This window comes from Erpetoichthys calabaricus, chromosome 10 (genome assembly GCF_900747795.2).
Source record: "Erpetoichthys calabaricus chromosome 10, fErpCal1.3, whole genome shotgun sequence".
NCBI lineage: Eukaryota > Metazoa > Chordata > Cladistia > Polypteriformes > Polypteridae > Erpetoichthys > Erpetoichthys calabaricus.
This window is the reverse complement of record NC_041403.2, coordinates 48614106-48636933: the sequence shown is the minus strand read 5'-3', so window position 1 is coordinate 48636933 and position 22828 is coordinate 48614106. Positions and strand designations below refer to the sequence as shown.

Below are 22828 nucleotides of genomic sequence, written 5' to 3'. Positions count from 1 at the left end.
CAAAGACCATAGGGTAAGTGACCCCATTGGTCTTACCAACACACTTTCTAGGAGCAACTCAAGCTTATCCTAGATGGTCTCCTATCCAAGTACTGGGTATGCCCAAAACATGCTTAGTTTCAGGTGGATTACCTGATTTGAAGTACAGTTTGTTGTGGCCGCCAGCTAATAAATTATCGAGTAAGCAGTAAAAATTAATGGCAGTGATGTGAAAAACAGCCAATAAACCATTTACAACCATTTGCTGATCTGATCAAGGTTTATACAATTTATTGAATAAAATTATATTTTATATTGTAAGACATCTATTAAATCAGTTATCATAATTAGTTTTACCTATTTACAAAACACTTGCTTCCTTCTAGACGACTTGCTTTTAAATGTGTACTCTTTCACACACCAAAATGTGTTTACAGAAAATATAAAATAAGCAGTTTACAACTTAAAAAGAAATTATCTTTTTAATTACAAACACATGAAGATTATGTACAAGTAGTTTTAATTTCATGTCATGTTACTTGGTGTGGTGCTTCCAACATTTCCATGAGGAAAGTGTCTATTGGTGTGTCACCTATCAACTTGAAGAAAAAGAGATGCTCTAAACACTTCAGACCAATGGACCGTAGTGCTGGAAGTCGCAAGAGAAGTTTGGCAAATCTGAAAAATAACAAATATACAACTATGGGGTTAATTTTGAAATGACTGTGGGTTTTTTTTTTTTAACAATTTCAAAGTATTTTTTCAGCCATATGCCTACCTTCCTGGCTGTTCTGGATATTTCTGCTTAGTGTAAGCCTCTAGTGATGCATAGACCTTTTCCCTGAGACCTTCGACCTCCGGTGGATTTGAAAGACCCTTGGCATCTAAAAGAATAAGGAGAACTATAATTTAAAATGGCTTCACTTTCCTTTAACAATTTAGCTTATATCAGAAGGGTATAAAACTGTAACAAGACACAGCCATACTTAACAAAATCTTACTAACTTTCATATAGCAAAATGTTTAAAAAATGGTAAAGTGAAATGCAAATTATTTAAAAAGTACACAGTACATAACATAAAGCCAGTGCTGGGGCTAGATTATGTTAAGCCCTAGGCCAAGCTTATTAGTGTACCAACCAACTGTTCGGTAGCTAACCTGTGTGGCTAGGTTTACCCCCCCCCCCAACCCTCATTATGATCAGCACCCTAGGTAAATGACTAATGTGCCTTAAAGTTGGTGTTGGCCCTGCATATAGCACTTTCATATTGATATTCTAATTTTAAATATAACTGCATATGCATTCGATACTCAAAACTAAACTGAAAATATACATTATATTGGTTCAGCATCATGTTATTCCATATGCTGCTATACAGCTCGGTGGGTTTCTTAGATCACCATCTCACATTTGCACATCACCAGCCTGCATTTATTTTAAAATCGTATTGTTATTAATGAAATGGACAGAGCAGTCTGTTTCTTTTCAAATATTGGCTGCTTGGTCAAATAGTGCACGGCTCTCCAAACTCGTGTTAACGGGAGCACTTGAATATTGATGTAGAAGTAATGCAGAGATGGTTTTAGCATTATCTTAATGGGGTAACTGAAAAAATCAAAAATAAAGTGAAGATGTAGACACCTTGTACTATGGGCCTACTTGCCTTGTGCATCATTGCTATGGGAATTGTGTGCAGAAGAAATGCAGGTGACGCTGCTGGTGACTGAGACAAGCACACTGCACACAACAGTACATTTTTGTTGCTTGCTAGCTCACATAATTCTCAAGAATCTCTCTCATATAAATTAGCGTGATCCAAGTTTTTGCCATTATGTTTCATAAATGGATTAATAAAATGTACATAATATAATATTTTATTATCAGTTATACACTCTGCAAATCCATTTGTCCAAACAAAGTACAATAAACAAAATCAATATACATTAAATATATATGAGTAACTTAAGTAGGAAACTACAATGACAAAAAAACAAAATTTAAAGGTGAGCACACAACTTTTAGCACAAATTATTCTGAAAGCTAGATGAAAACGGTGTAGAACCAGTTGAACAGGAATATAGTAGAAAAAGCCCAAGGAGTTCTGAGATGCCTTGTGAGATAAAGAGTGTTTTCATGTGACACACATAACTGTAGCACTTGAGCTAAAAATACTTTGTTTTACAAGCTGCTATGTCCTGACCTTTCAAACAAGTATAAATTTAGTCAGAGATACAACTAAGTTTCAAGAGAAAAAGGGAAAAGTTAAAAGAAAAGATGGAGGAAATGCAGGGCACAACAGGATTACTTTTTCAGAGTGTTACATAATATGGAACTCCATCAGTTTCAAAAGTGAAACAGTATTAAGATTGGTGCCAAAACTTGACAAACAAGTGAAAGTTTAGCAGAAGGTTACTGCTCCCCATTGTTAGTGTCGTGAACAGCACAGAGTAACACAAATGTAGGAGCCTGAATTTATAACCCCCACATTCAAATTTATTTCAAGAAATATATTTTAAGTCTTAAACCACTGAATTTCAATATTGCCTTAGATGATTAATTATTGTGGCACCAATTGCTTTATAACTGGCTGATATTCTGCAATTAGTTAAAAATATATGAGCCAAGTGTATGCAGAATCTCTGTAAAGACCCAATTTCCAAATAACATAAGTTGAAACGAATTCAAAGAATCCTGTTTTTCATTTCTGAATGCAATAATTAACATTTACATGCAAACAGAAATTTTTAAAACTGGCAGATAATATTCAATACAAATAAATCTCCAGTTATCTGCTTTTGATTGCACGTAGTCACGGTGGAGCTGCAGCGGCATTTATTCCTGTGAAGGAGTCTGTTGTAGTATTAATATATGAGACCAGCAGAGGTCACTACCATCACAAAGTTGGGTCACACATGACCTTAATTTAAATAGGAAAAATCCCATCAATTTATGTTTTTATATCTGTAGACCCTCTTACACCCTGAGAGGCCCACAACTGGGCCGAGTGATCTTTAAAAATCTTTTGCTATATCATACATGTGAACAATGCCACACACCAACAACAAAAACAATACATGTAAGTGACGGGAGTCAACCTAACACTACTAGTATGTAAGTTGTTAGAACTTTTAATCTGGTATGAAATCATATGTGGGGTGTTTCAAAAATTGTCACAAAAAATATTACAAAAAAATAGTATTAATTATTATATATAAGGAATAACCAAGTAGTATGCATCACTCAAAAGGACCTGTCCAAAAGATTTCAACCAATGTGATGAACCCTCCCACTGACCAAGCAAAACGCAAGCTACACTCTGAAAACCAGAAACATTTTTCGTGTCCTTTCGCATACTACTTCAGACAACAATAGCAAATACCTACAAGTGACAGTACTTACAGTAGATAGTAGATTCTCCTGATGAAAACAAATCATAATTGTATGATGCATCAATCATAAGATATCCTCAAAATAAGAGGAGGCGCGAGGCCACTTTACTAAGTAGCACCTGACCTGCAGACTCAATAGGTCACACTCTCACAAACTTCATACTTCATTGTCTATGACGCCTCCAATGATACATCCATCCATCTATCCATTCATCCATTTTCCAACCCGTTGAATCAGAACACAGGATCACGGGGGTCTGCTGGAGCCAATCCCAGCCAACACAGGGCGCAAGGCAGGAACCAATCTCGGGCAGGGCGCCAACCCACTGCAGAACACACACACCAAGCACACACTAGGGCAAATTTAGAATCGCCAATCCACCTAACCTGCATGTCTTTGGACTGCGGGAGGAAGCCCACACAGACAAGGGGAGAAAATGCAAACTCCACGCACGGAGTACCCGGGAAGCGAACACGGGTCTCCTTACTGCGAGGCAGCAACGCTACCACTGCGCCACCGTGCTGCACCCCCCCAATGATACATGGATGTCCATATATGAACGTAATGAGATACAGCTGGGGTCGTGCATAAAAAACTATATAATCTCTCAAAGATGCATGGATCATCAACAGTAAACAGCAGAACATCGTTTCTGCTTATTTTCTTGAAAAAATGGCTTCAAGTCAACCAAAACGCACTTTGAACAAGGTTTTAGAGGCTATCTCCAAAGACAGTGATAAAGACCTGGCTGATTTTGAGTTTGACACAGACAATAGTTCAGAAGATGAGTTTCCTGAGTAAGTAAACTTGCTAAACAATTACTTGGTGTAATTTGTATTTAAAAAAGGAAGGTGAAAGGAAAGGAGGAGCTAAAAAAAGGCACTAGGTGGCAGTTATGAGTTACCAGAAAGCTAGGCAACTATAGCAGAAGTAGTAAGGGAGACAGCTAGAAAGGTACTTGGTATGACATCTGGACAGAGGAAGGAGGATAAGGAAACCTGGTGGTGGAATGGGGAAGTACAGGATAGTATACAGAGGAAAAGGTTAGTAAAGTAGAAGTGGGATAGTCAAGGAGATGAAAAAAGTAGACAGGAGTACAAGGAGATAAGCCACAAGGTGAAGAGAGAGGTGGCGAAGGATAAAGATAAGGCTTATGATGAGTTGTATGAGAGGTTGGATAAAAAGGAGGTAAAAAAAAGACCTGTATCATTTAGGTTGGCAAAGGGAATGAGCTGGGAAAGATGAGCAGCACGTTAGGGTGATAAAGGATAATGATGGAAACATACTCACAAGTGAGGAGTGTGTTGAATAGATGGAAAGAGTACTCTGAGAGGTTAATGAATTAAAAGAATGAGAGAGAGAGAAGGTTGGATAATGGGGACCAGAAAGTTCAATGGTTTCAGCAGGGAGGAAGTAAGGACAGCTATGAAGAGGATGAAGAATTGGGAAGGCTATTTGTCCAGATCACATACCTGTGGAAGCATGGAGGTGTTCAGGAGAGAAGGCCGTGGCTAAAAAACAAATTGTTTAATGCTATCTTGGAAAATGAGAAGATGCCTGAGCAGTGGAGAAGATGTGTACTGATAACGATTTTTAAGAATATGGGTGATGTGCACAACTGTAGTAACTACAAAGAGATAAAACTGATCAGACACAGCATGAAGTTATGGTAAAGAGTAGTGGAAGCTAGATTAAGAAGGGAGGTGATGAATCGTGAGCAGTTGTATGATTTCATGCCAAGAAAGAGCATTACAGATGCGATGTTTGCTTTGAGGGGGTTGATAGGAAGTACAATAGTACCTCGGTATACGTCCACTTTGGAATAAGTCCAACTTGGTATATGTCCTGTTTGGACGCGAAAAAACTTTCCTTGGTATACAACCTTTGTTTGGAATACAACTCACGTGCTAGAACACCACACGCTACCCTTGTTTACCTCTCTCGAGACAAAGCCACGACTGCCCACGAGCATCAGTACGCCCGTTGCTAGCATTCAGTGAACAACCCGCGATATAACTCTCTTTGAATTGTCACGTGATTTTGTGTTTTTTCGCGTGGATAACAGAAAAACAGTGTGCTGCCGATAGCGTATTGGAGGCAATGATTTGCAAAAAATACAAAACTGATGCATGCCGATCTTTTGAAAAACAAGGCAGGAACGAGCCAAGAAAGTGAAGTGATTAAAGCCAGCTATGGCTGGTTTGATAATTTTAAGAAGAGGACTGGCATTCACAGTATTGTGAGGCATGCAGAGGGAGCCAGTGCTGATAAAGATGCCGCCAATGATTTTGTTACATGTTTTTTGAGAGAAAGAGAAAAAAACCAGTGAAATTAAAACCTAGATGAAGCATAACTCTTTAAAATTAAATTTTAACAAAACTGAACTCCTACAAATTGGCACTAAAGTGCAACTTCAGAAAATGAGCTCCTTTTCAGTCACTCTTGATGGCAATCTTATTAGACCTCCTTCTAATGCAAGGAATCTTGATGTCATTTTTGACTCCTCCTTTTCTTATTCTACCCACATAAGTCACATTAAGAAGCTTTTTTACTTTCACCTTTGTAACACGTGTTCGCTAATTCCTCTCCTTTTCTAATGCTTAGAATCTTGTCCATGCATTGATTATTGTAACTCCCTACTAGAAGATGCCCCTTTAAATCTTATATCACAGCTCCAGTTGATTCAAAACTCTGCTGCAAGTGTCCTCACACATACCAGCAACAGCAAGCACATAACACCCCTCCTGCTTCATCTTCACTGGCTCACTGTGTCTTACAGGATTGAATATAACATTCTACTAACAACCTACACACCTTTACATGGCCTTGCACCAGACTACATCAGTGACCATGTCCAACACCATGCTCTTGTTCATCCACTAAGGTCCTCTCCGTCTGGCAATCTTTTGTGCCCCACGCTAACCTGCGCTCTATGGGTGACAGGGCCTTCGGCTGTATAGCACTCAGATTTTGGAATGATCTCCCTAAATTAATTAGTACAGCTGACTCAATTCATTCTTTAAAAAAGAAACAACTTGCCCAAAGGTCACCAGTCCTATCCACTTAATTCTAAAAAAACATCAAGTCTAGTTTTGAAAGTCCCTAAAATCTTACTGGCTACCACTCTACTTGGTAGCTTATTCCAAGTGTCTATTGTTCTCAGTATAAAGAAAAACTTCCTAATGTTTGTGTAAAATTTACCCTTAACAAGTTTCCAATTATGTCCCCATGTTCTTGATAAACTAATTTTAAAATAATAGTCTCAATCCACTGTACTAATTCCTTTCATAACTTTAAACACTTCAATTATGTCACCTCTTAATCTTCTTTTACTTAAATTGAAAAGGCTCTGCTCTTTTAATCTATCCTCATAATTCATCCCCTGTATCCCTGGAATCAGCCCAGTTGCTCTTCTCTAGACATTTTCTAGGCTGCTATGTCCTTTTTGTAACCTGGAAACCAAAACTGCCAACAGTAATCCAGATGAGGCCTCACCATTGCATTATAAAGCTTCAGCACAACCTTCTTGGACTTGTACTAAACACATTGTGCTGTTCTTTTACTACTAAAATTCTGAAAGAATCTCTTAGGGTTTTCTTTCACCTTAAATGATATACAGTAGACCCCCGCAAAGTCGCAGTTCAGAGTTCGCGGCCTCAGTCATTCGCAGATTTTTCTAATAATTGATAGCAGAAACCGCAAATATCCTCTGCAATTTTTATGGCTTTTATCGTGGCAATACTGTACTGTAGAGAGAACAGGAAGCAACTGTAGAGGAAACGCGACTTGGGATGATGAAAGTAGCCAATAGAATTTGAAACTGCAACTCCCAGTAGTCCCTGCAGTGGCTCTGATTGGTCTTCTGCTGAGGGTGCTGGGGCTGTTGGGGACAAAGGATGTCAGCGTGGCTTTTAAAAAGGGGGCCGGTGACCAAAAGCAAAAATAAAAGTTTTTGTAATTTGTGTTTCAAGTTCCTGTCTCTCTGCCTGCCTTCTGTTGGGTTACCTGTACTTATTCGTTTTGTCCTGGATCGTTTTGTATTTGCCATCTGGATTGCCTGCCGTCTGCCTGTGTACATGAGGAGTGTAAGTGGATTCATGGCCATCCTGCAAAGAAAGAAGCGCTCCTGAAGCCATCCACTCGTCTTCACCATTTCAGGAACTAGCAGTAGGACTATCTTTACATTCCCATTCAACGTGAGGATCACCGGACTATCTATTTTCATCATTACATTACATCTGTTGCCGTTTTTCATGATTTACTCTGTGTTTTTTTGGTGCTTTGTTGTATTTAATGTGTAATTGCTGTAAGGGGAACAGGGGTGGTATTGTTGTTTTCATTTATTTCATTTGTTTTCATTACATTTTTTATTTGCTGTTTGATTACCGGTTTGCTTTGTTTTTGTCTCCATTTGTGTGTGCGTGCAGGGCGATCCAAGTCTGGGTGCATCCCTGGAATCTCCAACATAAAAATAAATAAATCACCGTCTTCTCAACGGTGTAAATCTTAGCGGCACAGGGTAACCGCTACAGCGTTATTCATTTCTCCTTGCTGCTGATTGACTGTGATGCCTTTCCAGCTGAGTGATCTTGTGTTTTCTGTTTTGATCCTCTTAACCCTTAAACCGCCACAAGCAGCTATAGTCGTTTCCCAGTGCCATTTGCGAGCATGCAGGAGCTGATCAGGCACTGCCGTACATTCGTTGAGCAGCCAGCTCAATACCACTGCCAGCCCCTTGTCAGCAGGGGGGCTGAACGCACCCCTAGAAGACACGGAAGCTCCTCAAAAAATCCCTCTTAAAAAATGCTGAGAGACTACTTTCACATTGCTCCCTTACTTGCTGGGCTTACTTTCGGCTGCTCTGTCGCATGATATGCTTCTCGCGCAACGCTACGCATACTTAAAACCCTGAACAGCGCCTGTCCTTTTTGGCTGATTGCTTTGTTTCTCCCTCCTCCCCCAGACATCCTCTGCTCTTGTTGGAGATCCCACTCCCGTTGTGCTCCCCTGTGATGTTTGCCTATTCTTTTAAACGAGAACTAACTGCATACTGAGCTCGTTTTACTTCTGAAAGAGACATGTTTGTTTGAAGTGTTTGAATAAAGTTCCTGTCTCTACAATCTCCAGTGTTTCTGTGCAATTCTGTCACCCATGCGTGACACCCTGCAGCCTCACTGTCTCTGGGATTGAGCCGCTGCACTAGCCTGCCAGCGCCAGCGTTTACCTCTGTGTGCTTGCATGCTGCCAGTTCAAGTGAAGTTGGCTCGGTGATTTACTTAATTTCATCCATAGCATCAGTTGCATCTTGTACATATTGTTCCAGTAGTTTTTTTTAAATAGTTTTTACAGTTCTTTAGCAGTGTGTAAAATGATCAGTGTTGCAGTAATTGTGATGCTCTTTGCATGAAAAAATGTGTTCTATTAAAATTTCACTTTTTCTTTGTGAATTGTGATGTTTACTTAAAGTGCAGCAAAAAAGTATTTGGCGTCCAGGGATGCATTAACCCCCAAATATATACATATACATCCGGCGCCGCCGAGAGTGGCAGCCTTTTCAGCAGCTCCGTGTATGACTGTATATGTATGTGCATTTTTCTACTTTTATTTTTCTATTTTTATTTATTGATCACTCCTATTACTTTATTTTATGTGGATTTGTTCCCTGGACACACTTACTTTTACAACATGGGCATGGATTTTTACACGCCGAGACTCGCCTATTCAAGTACTCAACTTCGAGCGCTGAGAACAAATGCCAGTGCCGGTGTGGTTCCCTATTTACCTGACGAGGTAAGAAGGCGGTATCGTGGCAGCAGAGCCGGCACTAAGCTAAAAATGAAGCGGCTTGCGAGAAAGTGGCGTTTTAAGCCTTCGGTGCCTTCTGTTATTCTGGGGAATGTGAACTCAATCTCAAATAAGATCGACGAACTGGCTGCGCTGGTGAAAAATGTCAGAACCTACAGAGAATGCAGTTTGTTGTGTTTCTGCGAAACGTGGCTAACTAACACCATCCCAGATGCTAATGTGGAGCTACCCGGGTTTAGCACAGTTAGAGCGGACAGAGACGCAAGTACCTGTGGGAAGCACAAAGGAGGAGGACTCGCTCTCTATGTTAATACACGGTGGTGTAACTCTGGACATGTTAAAGTCAAAATCTCCACTTGCTGCAGGGACATCGAACTGTTGGCCATAAGTCTGCGTCCCTATTACTTGCCCAGAGAGTTTGGACATGTCATTGTTGTCATCGTGTATATTCCTCCTCGGGCGGATGTGGAGCTAGCGAGTGACATCATCCATTCTGCTGTTGCTAAGTTACAAACGCAGCACCCCGAGGCACTTGTGCTAATCGCTGGAGACTTTAACCATGTGACGCTGGACAAAACATTACCTGCATTCTCCCAGTATGTGGACTGCAACACCCGGGGAAATAAGACTATTGATTTACTGTATGCAAACGTTAAAGACGCATACAGTGCCACCCCGCTGCCTGCGCTTGGGAAAGGAGATCATAACCTGGTTCTGCTTCAGCCTCACTACAAACCAAAAGTGAGAGTCCTACCTGTAACCACACGATCATTCAGGAAGTGGACCCCGGAGGCTGAGAATGCTCTGAGACAATGTTTTGGAACTACAGACTGGGATGTCCTGCAGGGATCACATAGTGAGAACATTGAGGAGGTTGTTGACTGCACTACTGACTACATCAACTTCTGTATGGACATTGTAGTTCCAGTAAGAACTGTACGCTGCTATGCTAACAACAAGCCATGGATTACAAGTGACATCAAGGGCCTTTTGAACCAGAAGAAAAGAGCCTTTAAAGACGGTGATCAGCATGAGCTCAAGCGCGTGCAGAAGGAACTCCGAGTCCAGCTCAGGGCGGCGAAGGAGCAGTACAGGAGAAAGCTGGAGCAGAAGTTGCAGAACAACAGCATGAAGGAAGTGTGGGATGGGATGAAGATCATCACTGGCTAGAGCTCGAAGCGGGGTACCACCATCGAGAGAGACGTGAAGAGAGCAAACCAAATGAACATCTTCTTTAACAGGTTTGACCACCCTAACCCACTCTCACCTCGGAGTACTGCACTCTCTACACATCCTTCTGCTGATACCAACATAGAAGAGACATCCCCACCCACAATTACATCAGCGCAAGTGAGCAGATAGCTGAGAAAACTTCGTGCCAGCAAAGCAGCAGGTCCAGATGGAGTATCGCCACGACTGCTGAAGGTCTGTGCATCAGAGCTAGGGGGTCCTCTACAGCGCATATTCAACCTGAGCCTGGAACAGGGGAAAGTCCCGAGGCTTTGGAAAACATCTTGCATCACCCCAGTCCCAAAGGTATCACGTCCTGGTGAGCTGAATGACTTCCGGCCTGTCGCTCTAACATCACATGTGATGAAGACCATGGAGCGGCTGCTGCTTCACCACCTGAGGCCACAGGTCCAACACACCCTCGACCCTCTGCAGTTCGCATACCAGGAGAAGGTGGGAGCGGAAGATGCCATCATCTATATGCTACATCGATCCCTCTCCCACTTGGACAGAGGCAGTGGCGCTGTAAGAATTATGTTTCTAGACTTCTCTAGCGCCTTCAACACCATCCAACCTCTGCTCCTTAGGGACAAGCTGACAGAGATGGGAGTAGATTCATACCTGGTGGCATGGATCGTGGACTATCTTACAAACAGACCTCAGTATGTGCGTCTCGGGAATTGCAGATCTGACATTGTGGTCAGGAACACAGGAGCGCCGCAGGGGACTGTACTTTCTCCGGTCCTATTCAGCCTATATACATCGGACTTCCAATATAACTCGGAGTCCTGCCACGTGCAAAAGTTTGCTGACGACACTGCTAACGACACTGCTATCGTGGGCTGCATCAGGAGTGGGCAGGAGGAGGAGTATAGAAACCTCATCAAGGACTTTGTTAAATGGTGCGACTTAAACCACCTACAACTGAACACCAGCAAAACCAAGGAACTGGTGGTGGATTTTAGGAGACCCAGGCCCCTCATGGACCCCGTGATCATCAGAGGTGACTGTGTGCAGAGGGTGCAGACCTATAAATACCTGGGAGTGCAGCTGGACGATAAATTGGACTGGACTGCCAATACTGATTATCTGTGCAAGAAAGGACAGAGCCGCCTGTACTTCCTTAGAAGACTGGCATCCTTCAACATCTGCAGTAAGATGCTGCAGATGTTCTATCAGATGGTTGTGGCGAGTGCCCTCTTCTACGCAGTGGTGTGCTGGGGAGGCAGCATTAAGAAGAAGGATGCCTCACGCCTGGACAAACTGGTGAGGAAAGCAGGCTCTATTGTTGGCATAGAGCTGGACGTTTTGACATCCGTAGAAGAGCAACGGGCACTCAGCAGGCTCCTATCAATTATGGAGAATCCACTACATCCATTAAACAGTGTCATCTCCAGACAGAGGAGCAGTTTCAGCGACAGACTGCTGTCACTGTCCTGCTCCACTGGCAGACTGAGAAGATCATTCCTCCCCCAAACTATGCGACTCTTCAACTCCACCAGAGGGGGTAAACGTTGAACATTATTCAAGTTATTGTCTGTTTTTTACCTGCATTTTTTATTACTCTTTAATTTAATATTTTTTGCTGCTGGAGTATGTGAATTTCCCCCTGGGATTAATAAAGTATCTATCTATCTATCTATCTATCTATCTATCTATCTATCTATCTATCTATCTATCTATCTATCAAATATGTGGCAGTTTAAGGGTTAAAGCCCCAAGATGCCGCCAAAACGCCCTGCACCTTCTAAGGCTTCTGGCAATGAAAACGCACTCGCATGAATTACAGTACTGTACATATGGCGGTAACATTGGTATTTTACATTCTAGCACTGCGGGAGACATAGCAGTACAGTATACAGGTTTACCTTTACATTCTTTATTTTTAGGTAATGTATTAAGCCGAGTTTGAAATTAAAGTGTTTTGGGGGCATATTTAGAGTTTAAACTATAAAAATAGGCATTTTTTTTAACCACATCCAAAATTCACGGTTTTTCACAATTCATGGGTGCTCTAGGAACGTAACCCCCGCGAATTTTGGGGGTGTACTGTATTCCTCTCCAGCTTCTTAATGGTTGCCTTCATGTTCTCATACGCCCTATGATTCACTTTGGAGTTATTAATCTTATACGCCTTATACAGCTGTTTTTTCCTTTGCAGCTTCTTTTTAACTCTTTATTAACCCACTGCATGCAGAGTTTATTTAAATTTACTATTAACTCCAAATTTAGGTATGTACCTGTCTGTATTACACTTACTCCATTTTAAACTTGTTCCACTGTTCCCAGTCAATTCTCCTTAAACTTTGCCACATTTGCTTAAAATATGCCCTACCAAAGTTAAACTTAACAGTACTAGACTTTACATCCACACTCTTACAAAACACTAAGAATTGTATTATATAATGATCACTTGACCCTAGTGGTTCAGTCACCTCTACGCCTTCAATTCTATCCTGATTATTACATTATAATTAATATACTGTGTTAAAAAAAACAGTCACTGATTACTTCTAAAAACTTTTGCTCTTGTGCTATGCCATTTGAAAGGTTTTCCCAGTTAATATTCTAATAGTTAAAGTCCCCTATGACTATAATATCCCCCTGTAAATTTGCCTTTTTAATATTACTAAAAACATGTGTGTTTAAATCACTCTCTGCATTGGGTGGTCTATAACATACTCCTAAAATAACGCCTCTTTCCCTAATGCTTTCCAGGCGAAGCCACGTATCCTCACTAAGATGGGGCTCATCATCTAACTGAAGAGGACGTTTACATTCTGTTTGAGATAAACAGCAACCTCACCTCCTTTTCTGATCTGTCTATCCTTCCTAAAAATGTTTATCCCTCTATGTTACACTCATCCCCATCTTTGTTATTTTGCCAGGTTTCTGTTATTGCTATAATATCATAATTATGTTCTGCTCTGAAGAGTCTTGAGCATGGGAAAGGTGCTATATAAATAAAACTTATTATTATTATTTATTATTATTATTATTATTAGGGGAGGGGGACCCAAATGCTGTTAATGATTTATTTCATTGTGTCATCAACATGAAACTTTAGACAGGTGCAGTTGACATGTCTGGGAACACCTCAGAGGTGAAAAAACTGATCTGGTGTTACTTATACATGAGATATACTATATCAGAAAACAAAAATTTGAAAAAATTACTGTGAGCACCTATTTTTTTTAGTTTAGCAGCAGTTTCTAAGTAAAGGAATTTTTAAATTTGACACAAATACAAATTCTATAACATTTGTGAAGTTATCTGTCAGGTTTTAGTGAAAATTTGACTGTCCTGTCTTTATTTTTTGAATAATAAAGCTCAGGTGGAGATTGCTGAAAAATGCCCTCAGGTATAAAGGGGTTAAGACAATATAGGGTAGCCCGTCATAGCTCCACAGGGAAGACAGCTAGTCTGGCCCTCACCAGTACACTTCTGTGGTGAGGTAAAGTTGCCACCAGGGATACCTGATGTATTTTGTGCAGAGTATGCATAATTTATTGTAGGTCATGATTTAAAAGGCCTTCCTCCCTTTTGGCTAGTGGACCTTGGAGTTGGAAAGTAGCTGGTGATAACAGCTTAACTAGTGAGATGAAAAAAGGAAGGCCAAAGTGAAGAGTGTAGATTTTATGGAAGGTATAAAGGTAGAGGTAAGTGTACTTGTGGTTACTCAGGGATTAAAACTGTTTACATAGACCAAGGAGACATCAGGTTTCTTTTATTTTATCCAGTGTTAGTACTTTTGACATTCCTTGCTGAGATTGCTCTTTTGTTATTATACTACCTGTTTAGCTTACTACTGTGGTCTTCTGTGTTTGTTTGGGTTGAGGATGCCTTTGGCTGGAAGATGGACACCTAAGTCCACCACCAAAAAGCAGAGACCAAAAACATTTCTGATCCCTAGATGAACCCTGAGGTCCAAACAGTGAAAAGGAGTCAAACTTATCTTAGCATTACCAAAACTGGAAAAACAATAATTTAATTCAGAATATTACAGCTTTCATTAAAACTAAACATATAACTCACAAATCTGTTACCTGGATTAAAAAGGACAATGGCCCGTAGACATCCCAGCTCTGTTTTATCCATTTGCATATCTTTCATTTTAGATACCAACTCTGTAAGAACACTATGAAATTAAGCAGAAGTTAAACAAAGGAAACATATAAATATATTATTAACAGCTTTGTTTGGCATCTTGTTTTTTCCTACTTTACAGCAGAAATAATTTAAAAGCTACTAGCCAAAATAAAACATACATATTCTTCTTTAACTCACTTAATCATTTCAAAGTAATTCTTTTCATAACGGTGTTCTCAAAGTATAAGCAACATTAACAGAAACCCTACTTAATCCAGTTTGAGGTGGGGTGGGTCTGACGGCATTGATAGCAAGACATGAACCAATTTCTGATACAGAGACTGTGAATGAGGATAGGTTGCTCTGGTCAATTCTTGGCTTGTTACTTCTATGACTGTCGACTAGGATAAGTGCTTCTAAAAGTCAGTCAGTATAAGTTTGTCTTGTAAACGCAAAAAAAAATGCCACCTACCGATCAAAGATAGATCCAACTCCAGCACTGTGAGCACTGTTTCGATGGACATGCAGGCCTGTTGCAAGTAGAATACCATCTTTTACAGAAACAGAGCGATGAGAAAATGAAGCTATTAGCAGTTCATTCCAACCTTAAAAAAAAAAAACCTCAATTAACTAATGGATGACTTTTTAAAGATTATGTAACACCATTTTTAATTAAAAGCTCCAACTTCTTAAGTTTATAGTAACCTGTTTGTGCCTACTCTTTGTAAGGCAAACAGAAGCAAGCAAAAAAAGTGAAGTTTGATTCTTACTAAAAAAAAAAAAAAAAAAAAAGTCTCTTTCTTTCTGTCTGTTTCCTATTCCTGTGGTGGTGTGAAGTTCTAATAAATTATGCTCAACAAAAAGGCCAAATATAATGATTTTTTTATCCTCTGTGTTTGATGATGTTTGAACAGTATACTTTAACTGTTATAAAATTTTGTACATGAGTAAAATGTTGGTAGAAAGTATATTAATGGATATAAACACCATGGAGCACCAAAAAGCTCATCCAATCAGAATATTGGAATAAGAACTTCTTACGGTCACGTTTGTATTGCTGAAGCATTTGTGGGTAGTTTTAATTTTGAAATTGATCTATAAATGATGACATGCCCAGCCTTTTCAAAAGGCCATATAAGACAATAAAAATCTACTTGAAGCAAGTGAGTAGGTGGATACTGTCTGTGCAAAAGATCAGACTAAAATAATGAACTTTAACACTATAATTACCAAAGCCTACAAAAAAACTCATAATCCCGACCCACCTTAAATCCGTTCGCACCTCTCCGTCAGCGTCTTTTGTGTTGTAAATGTGTCGATCAGCACAAACAGCAAGCAGCCTGGTATCCCATCCCCCCGCCCACCGCCGCAGTTCAATTCGCAAATAAAGTTCTCAGTGCTCAGTGTTTATCTTGGAGTGAAGTACCTGGAGCTGTATAGGGTAAATAATACATCGTCATTTGGAATACATACATATCATGTGTGTTCCGTGTCTACAACAGTCAGTCTGCCTCACACCTGACCTGTTAAGGCAGAACCATAACAACAGTTGCGTGGAGCTTCCACCTGCAGGTAAAGTCACTTGAGTGCACATGTACTGTGTCAGCATGCCCGTATCAATCAAACAGAGGAAGCTCTGCAGTTTACTTGTGACTTTACACTGTAGACAGATAAGTAAATAAATATAGGTAAATAACATTCAATCTGGCTTTTATATAAGTAACATATACATGGTTTTCATATAAAGACCATCACAAAACATAATCACAAACAGGACTTTGCATGATACCCTGGCAAGCTCTGTAAGCCCTGCTTTATCTTTGAAGGACAAGTGTGGGGCAGACTGACTGGCAGGATGACACCCGACCTGTTGCTGCATCCAAACAGTGTCATCTTTCGACTTTACGTCTGGTACAGCTGCGTTGTTCTTATATGTGAGTGGGCATTTCTTGCGGGGAGGGCTTCTGTTCTGCTTCTCCGGTGTAGAACCCTCGTCAGAATCGAACCACAAACGTCTTGATTACGAGTCAGCAGTTCTTACCGCTGCAGCACCAAAGCAGTCATATTATGGGCGTGTCAATGTTGCATCCTAACGCAAGTTCTTTTTCTGCAGTTATATTCTTGAATAAAAGCGCACTTGTTTTGTTATACTTGTACCTTTTGTGAAAGCTTCAGGTTTCACACATTATACACTTCATGTCTACATTTTGTCAACTATTACTAAAACATGAAAGACGTTTCTGTTTTTAACGATGTGTTTACATAGATTGTTGTAGACATGGAACACACATGTATTCCAAAAAACAATATATTATTTACCCTATACAACTCCCGGCAACTGACATGCAGGTAAACAGACTTGAGCTGAGAGAACTTTCTGCCTTTTCTGTGTTGGTGGGGGGATAGCAGGCTACTTGTTGCTTGTGCTTATCGATATATTTACAACACAAAAGACGCTGACAGTAGAGGTGCAAATGGATTTAAGATGGGCCGGGATTACGAGTTTTTTCGTAAGCTTTGGTAATTCTAGTGTTAATAAACTCTTTTTTGAACCAAAGTCTGTAAATTGTTTTACTGCTTGAAATCAGAACTTCTTTTTTTATTTGCATCTAAAGTTCTTTAGAAACAATATAAGTTATTATTATGAATTATTTTATATATAGGCCATGTATTGCTAACTCTTTATGCTTAATGAAAAGGTGTTAATAAAAAACAGAGTTGAACAACCACCGAAGACTCTTAATACCATTATCTTCCAAAATCCCATCTGATGATATTTTCAAGTACATATTTTTTTTTCTTGAATATTTAACTTCACTATCATAAAAACCATAACACTGAAATAAAAATTCCATATTATAGAAAATATGACTGAATTTGCAATGCATCAGTCATTCAAGCCCAATAATTTCAGTAATTGAATTAAATTGATTTTTTTTTTTTTTAAGATTTGGATGACTTTACCTGCTCGCAAAAGAATTACTTGATCATCAATGGGTAATTCTGAAAAGTGAGGGATTCTCTTAGCCCACTCCACAAGTGTAAAGAGCTGTTTATCTGCTGCCTGACAGATATTGGTAACTGGATCAGACTAAAAAAAGAAAGAAACATAACAAAATATAGTCTCCTTCCAGAATAAAATTTGTATTAACTGCTTGACTTTATGAAAAGGTAACTGTACTGTGCATTCCTGTACAAAAAGTCAAAAGGACCATTTAACTGAAGACATTCAGTCTCATAAAAAGCTCGAATCATAAGGATGCAATATTTATGTTATTAAGAGTTTTCCACAATTAATAGTAAGTAAGGTTTCAGATACACAAACTATTGCCATCTCCCCAAGTACATTCATTGTGATATTACAAGTGGGCCAAGTAACTGTCTTATAATAAATACTTCTGTTGCGCAGATGTTTACTGATACATTGCTACATTTTCTCAGGATTACTTTCCTTCCACAATATAAAAATATAAAAAAAGGAACTTGTGAATTTCCACACATTTACAGTGGAAAGCATGAAATCATCCACATGCCACCATCTATATTATATACAGTCATAATGGAAATACAAAAACAACACCTATTTACTGTACATAGCACATTCTAAAACAAATGTTTGGCACAATGTGCTTTACAAGAAGTCAGAATTAAAATTATGAAAATAAATAAATAGGCATACAAATAAAACGATAAAAATGGTTGACTCCCTAAGGGAATTATGTATTACCTATACACAATTTTTAAGTTCGTACTTGTTAAAACAGTAAAAGTCAAAGAGTCCGATAATATGGCCAGAATTATATGATGCAGAATTTGGACCAACAATTGGCGCATCACAAACATTTGTAATAAAATGCAGTGCATTTGTCATTCCAACAGATGGCACATCACAGACATTAACACTGCTTTTATGAGTTCCATACTAAATGGCATACAACAAAGATATGTGCATTCCATTTGTCATTTCAACAGAAGGCACATCATAAACATTTGTAGTAATGTATTTTATTAGTACAAATGTTTGTGATGCACCATCTGTTGGAATGATAGAGACGCACTATCTGGATGGACACATAGATACACAGACACTCATCCTTTTATTATAAAATATGCTTAAATGTAGAATGCAATTTCATGTGTGTAACTAATATATACCATAATTGTGAAGAAGTAACTTTGAAAAATACTTAACCTATCCTTTAAGCATACAGATTCAAGACATATTTTTCATAAACAAGCATGGAGAATGTGTATCATTTATATGTTGTGCATTGCATTTTATGTGAGGAACCACAGGATTGAAAGATGTCTCGATTATCCAGGTATTCTGTTTGGTACACACAATTTGCTGTTCGTTTGCTTTGAAATTCTTCAAATGTAAAATGACTTGTTTCTCCTTTCACTCCCAAAGACATGTTTGAGACATTCAAACAGACATTCATTTTAGTGGTGCAGATTGTAAACATGTGGCATGTTGGTTAAACAAGGAGGCAAGAATTTCACTGTGCGCTGCGCTTTTGAATATGAACTTTTTTCTGAAAGCAGTCTGTCCCATGTGAGGATAGGCACATGTGTGATTGAGCACTGGATTGCATTAGCACCCTGTGCAAGGCTGATCCCTGTCTTGCACCCAATGCTGGTAAGAGTGACTCTGCCTCTAACAACCTTCACTTGGATTAAGATGTTATGATAGGTTATAAAAATGACTGCTGATAGAAGGGCTACTGCTAAATGAAAATGTGTTTTGAAATGAAAGCAATGTAAAATCATATATGAACACATCAAATATTTTATTGATTAAAAACTGTACAAATTCAATTTAAAATCACCTACTGTATGCTATTTATGGAGTTAAATACAGTACTTGAATCTAAAATATGTTATCCAGCTTTGGTGAAACAAACTAATCATTAGCGTATCATAACTGCTTTCCAGGTTCTGGATTTTTGAGGGACATAGCACAAATGTTAGAAAAATGTGAAAATGAGAAATACTGTATAACAATTTTACCCTTGATTATGAAATAAAGTTAATATTTGTTTATAACATCAATATCTTTAAATTTATAATAATTGAGTATAAAGCTATGCATCTGTGGGTAAAAACACAAGAACTGGTGTAAAAGAGACCACAGAGAAGCTTCTGTATTTTATCCTCAGTCAGTACTGATTGTATGATATGCTCAAATTTTATACTTACTGAATTTCCTGGCCCTGCATCCACATAGGTTTCTGTCTTTGGTTCAACAGCCAGTTCTGCATCTAAGATTTTTTCCACTGGCATTTCTTCACTGTAGCTACTTGTTGATTCCACCTCATTATCACTTTTTTCTCTGCCTCTTTGCCTTTCTTCTTGAACAGCTAGAAGCAATATATTAGAGAAAGGTCATTCTAAAAGCTGGTACCTTTAAGGACATGTGCACCTCCAGGTAATATACTCAGATAATATTCCATTACAATATAAGTATGAGTGGCTTTTTATAAAGCATACTCTCATACCTTTGTAACACCTAAAACAGGCTGATTAACAGCTTGCAGATAACAGTATGCAACAGGTAAAAGATATTCAGATTCATATTCAGGATTTGTTAAAAATTAGACTCAGGCTTTTTCTGTACTCACATGGACAAAGGTTACAGTGACAAGACAGCTTTCAAACCCAGAAATTACATTATATGGAGTCACATCTTACGATTTTAATAAAAACATATTGTTGATATTTACTCACCTTCCCTTTTCATGCCCATCGCCAGACATTTCTGATAGCGACAGTACTGACAGCGATTCCGCTGACGCTTATCAATCATGCATTCCTTTGTGTCCCGACATGTATAGGTAAGGTCTTTCCTGATTGTTCTTTTAAAAAATCCTTTACATCCTTCACAGCTGTAAACACCATAATGTTTTCCTGTAATTACACAAGAAGGTAAATACCCTTTATGTAAAGTTTAAAACATTCTGTAATATCTACAGTAGATTGCTCCTAAAACGATGTATAATCCTTGCCCGAGTTTAAATTCAATTACTAGGGTTATCTCTCCTCCGCATCGAGAGGAGTCAGATGAGGTGGCTCGGGCATCTGATCAGGATGCCTCCTGGACGCCTCCCTGGTGAGGTGTTCCGGGCACGTCCAACCGGGAGGAGGCCCCGGGGAAGACCCAGGACACGCTGGAGGGACTATGTCTCTCGACTGGCCTGGGAACGCCTTGGGATTCTCCCGGAAGAGCTAGAAGAAGTGGCCGGGGAGAGGGAAGTCTGGGCATCTCTGCTCAAGCTGCTGCCCCCGCGACCCGACCTCGGATAAGCGGGAGACAATGGATGGATGGATGGATGGATGGGTTATCTGTTCTGAAAATGTGGTATCAATACAACAGCTTTCCTCCAGGACCATGATCAGCTCCAGCACTGTTTGTTTCTAAATTAACACTCTTAATAAAATTCCTCTTTACGATTACTTGAAAATCAACATCCACTTAATAAAATGTCCCTTAGGTTACCTGAAGATCGATCTCCACAGATTGCACATATGTGTTTAGATAGGGAGCCTGGGCTTGTTGAATGATAACTGCTGATGTTTCCAAGTCCTACAAGTCCAGGAGGGGGTTTAATGTCTTCTGTGCTGCTCACATTGTTCAATGAACTCATCTGTGAAGGAACCCACAGTGAATAGTCAAAAATGTAAATGTTATTTTCATAATGAACCCTTAAGACAGTGAGCTGGATACTCATCCTACATTAAGGTTTATACAGTATACAGTAAATCATAAAAAGATTCCTATTTAAAAAAACAGAAAATTAATTTAAGTGACTGATCAAGGCAGCATAGGGATTCTGAGCTTGATACCATCTGCTTTTAAATCCAAAACATTTTAGGAACAAGATCAGATTGCCTGACAATTCCAAAGCACATGCGAGCATATCATCTACTGTAAGTTTTCTGAATTTCTATAATCTGCTAAACAAACATCACATTACTTATCAAAGCTTTAAGCAGCTTGTCAGCACTATTTTATAATCAATTCAAGATACACTCAGTGCCTCTCCTCCTTCATTACTTTAATGTCAACAAAACGTCAACAAATCAATACCAGTAAAAATCGACTTTTTTGTGGAATCTTCAGAACAGTAGAAGTAGAATGCATGACTATACTCTTCCTCTTTACCTATCTAACCTAAGTCACGACTAATACCACTGGCTGTGATATTTTGCTTGAAAAATCACTTTATTCTATATACTGAAAATTAATCTCTTCATCTTGGATAAAGAAATATTACAATACTCCAAGAATGTTTGCTGCTACTTGGTGCATGTTTTTTTAGTAAACTAATTAAACTTCGGACTGCTTCAAAATGCTGAATGTCAAGTGATAGTATTGCAACCTTGTAAGCTAGTCATTCAGCTGAACAAAACATAAAGGCATAAAATAAGATGCATCTTAGAATAATTCTGAATACCTTGCTATTCATTCACTGTGTTATGAAGTCTAATGCTGTAGAATCTTATTCTACTTTGCTTCTTTTATTCTGTTCAATAATTGAAATGTTTGGAAAGTGACCTTCTCAAGTTCACAGCTCTCAGAAAGAAAGAAAAAACTCATCTTACATGTCACATGTCTGAAAGTCTTCATAAATACATATTCAACTTCTGATATTTTAAAGATCTGACATGGATTTTTTTTTACTTTGCCTTTTACTTTTTTCTGTTTTTATTTTATTTTAATATAAGCAACATTTTTATTGATTTCTGCTATATAGTTAAGATGTACCTCAACAAAAACTAATAGTAGGAAATTGGCTTCCTTTAAGAAATTATCTAGTCATACACTTTCTGAAGTTATTTTATTTATTACAGGGTGCCATTGAGATGGTGTCCATTGCAGAAGCACTCAGCACAGTGGAGGAACCAACCCTGAATGGAATGCCAGAAGTCTCAATCCATATTCATACTTAATAGTTCATTGTAAGATGTGCATTTTTAACAAAATTTTACAGCTCACTAGCACATCTGGAGCATACCTGTGGGCTGTTTAATACACCAAAGTTAATGCCAGGCGTGGAGGGCAACGAGACAGATGGTGATCCAAGCGAAGATGTTATAACTGAATAAGGAGAAGTTAAACCATTGATAGGTGATCCTAGTGTGTTCACCGGAGAAGCAAGAGGCCTTGAGGCATGCATAGATGTGCTGATAACAGATGGATGTCCAACCATAGAATTCATTACAGTCTGAGATGAAGGTGAGTTCATAGATGTGTGGCTGACCTGAATTGAAGAATCTGGAACTAGAAGAAGAATATACACTGTTTTAGTGAAAAATCAATGATAAAGCCAAAGA

At 39.0% G+C, this 22828-nt stretch overlaps 1 protein-coding gene across 6 annotated transcripts in view; it reads right to left on the bottom strand.

The window, feature by feature from the left end:
* Positions 1 to 248: 248 nt before the first annotated feature.
* rxrgb (retinoid X receptor, gamma b) overlaps positions 249 to 22828 on the bottom strand; it is an 86100-nt gene continuing 63520 nt past the window's right edge. For 3 of the 6 annotated variants that reach the window (XM_028811154.2, XM_028811156.2, XM_028811152.2), the window contains exons 2-10: positions 22510 to 22775; positions 20991 to 21138; positions 20222 to 20401; positions 19694 to 19854; positions 17459 to 17585; positions 14967 to 15099; positions 14452 to 14543; positions 758 to 863; positions 249 to 657 (exon numbers count right to left, since the gene is read on the bottom strand). In XM_028811154.2, coding sequence (XP_028666987.1) covers positions 510 to 657; positions 758 to 863; positions 14452 to 14543; positions 14967 to 15099; positions 17459 to 17585; positions 19694 to 19854; positions 20222 to 20401; positions 20991 to 21138; positions 22510 to 22775 — 1361 coding nt within the window. In that variant the 3' untranslated portion in view covers positions 249 to 509. The remainder of the gene's footprint in view (positions 658 to 757; positions 864 to 14451; positions 14544 to 14966; positions 15100 to 17458; positions 17586 to 19693; positions 19855 to 20221; positions 20402 to 20990; positions 21139 to 22509; positions 22776 to 22828) is intronic. The other 3 variants (XM_028811155.2, XM_051933019.1, XM_028811153.2) reach the window with 1 other exon arrangement.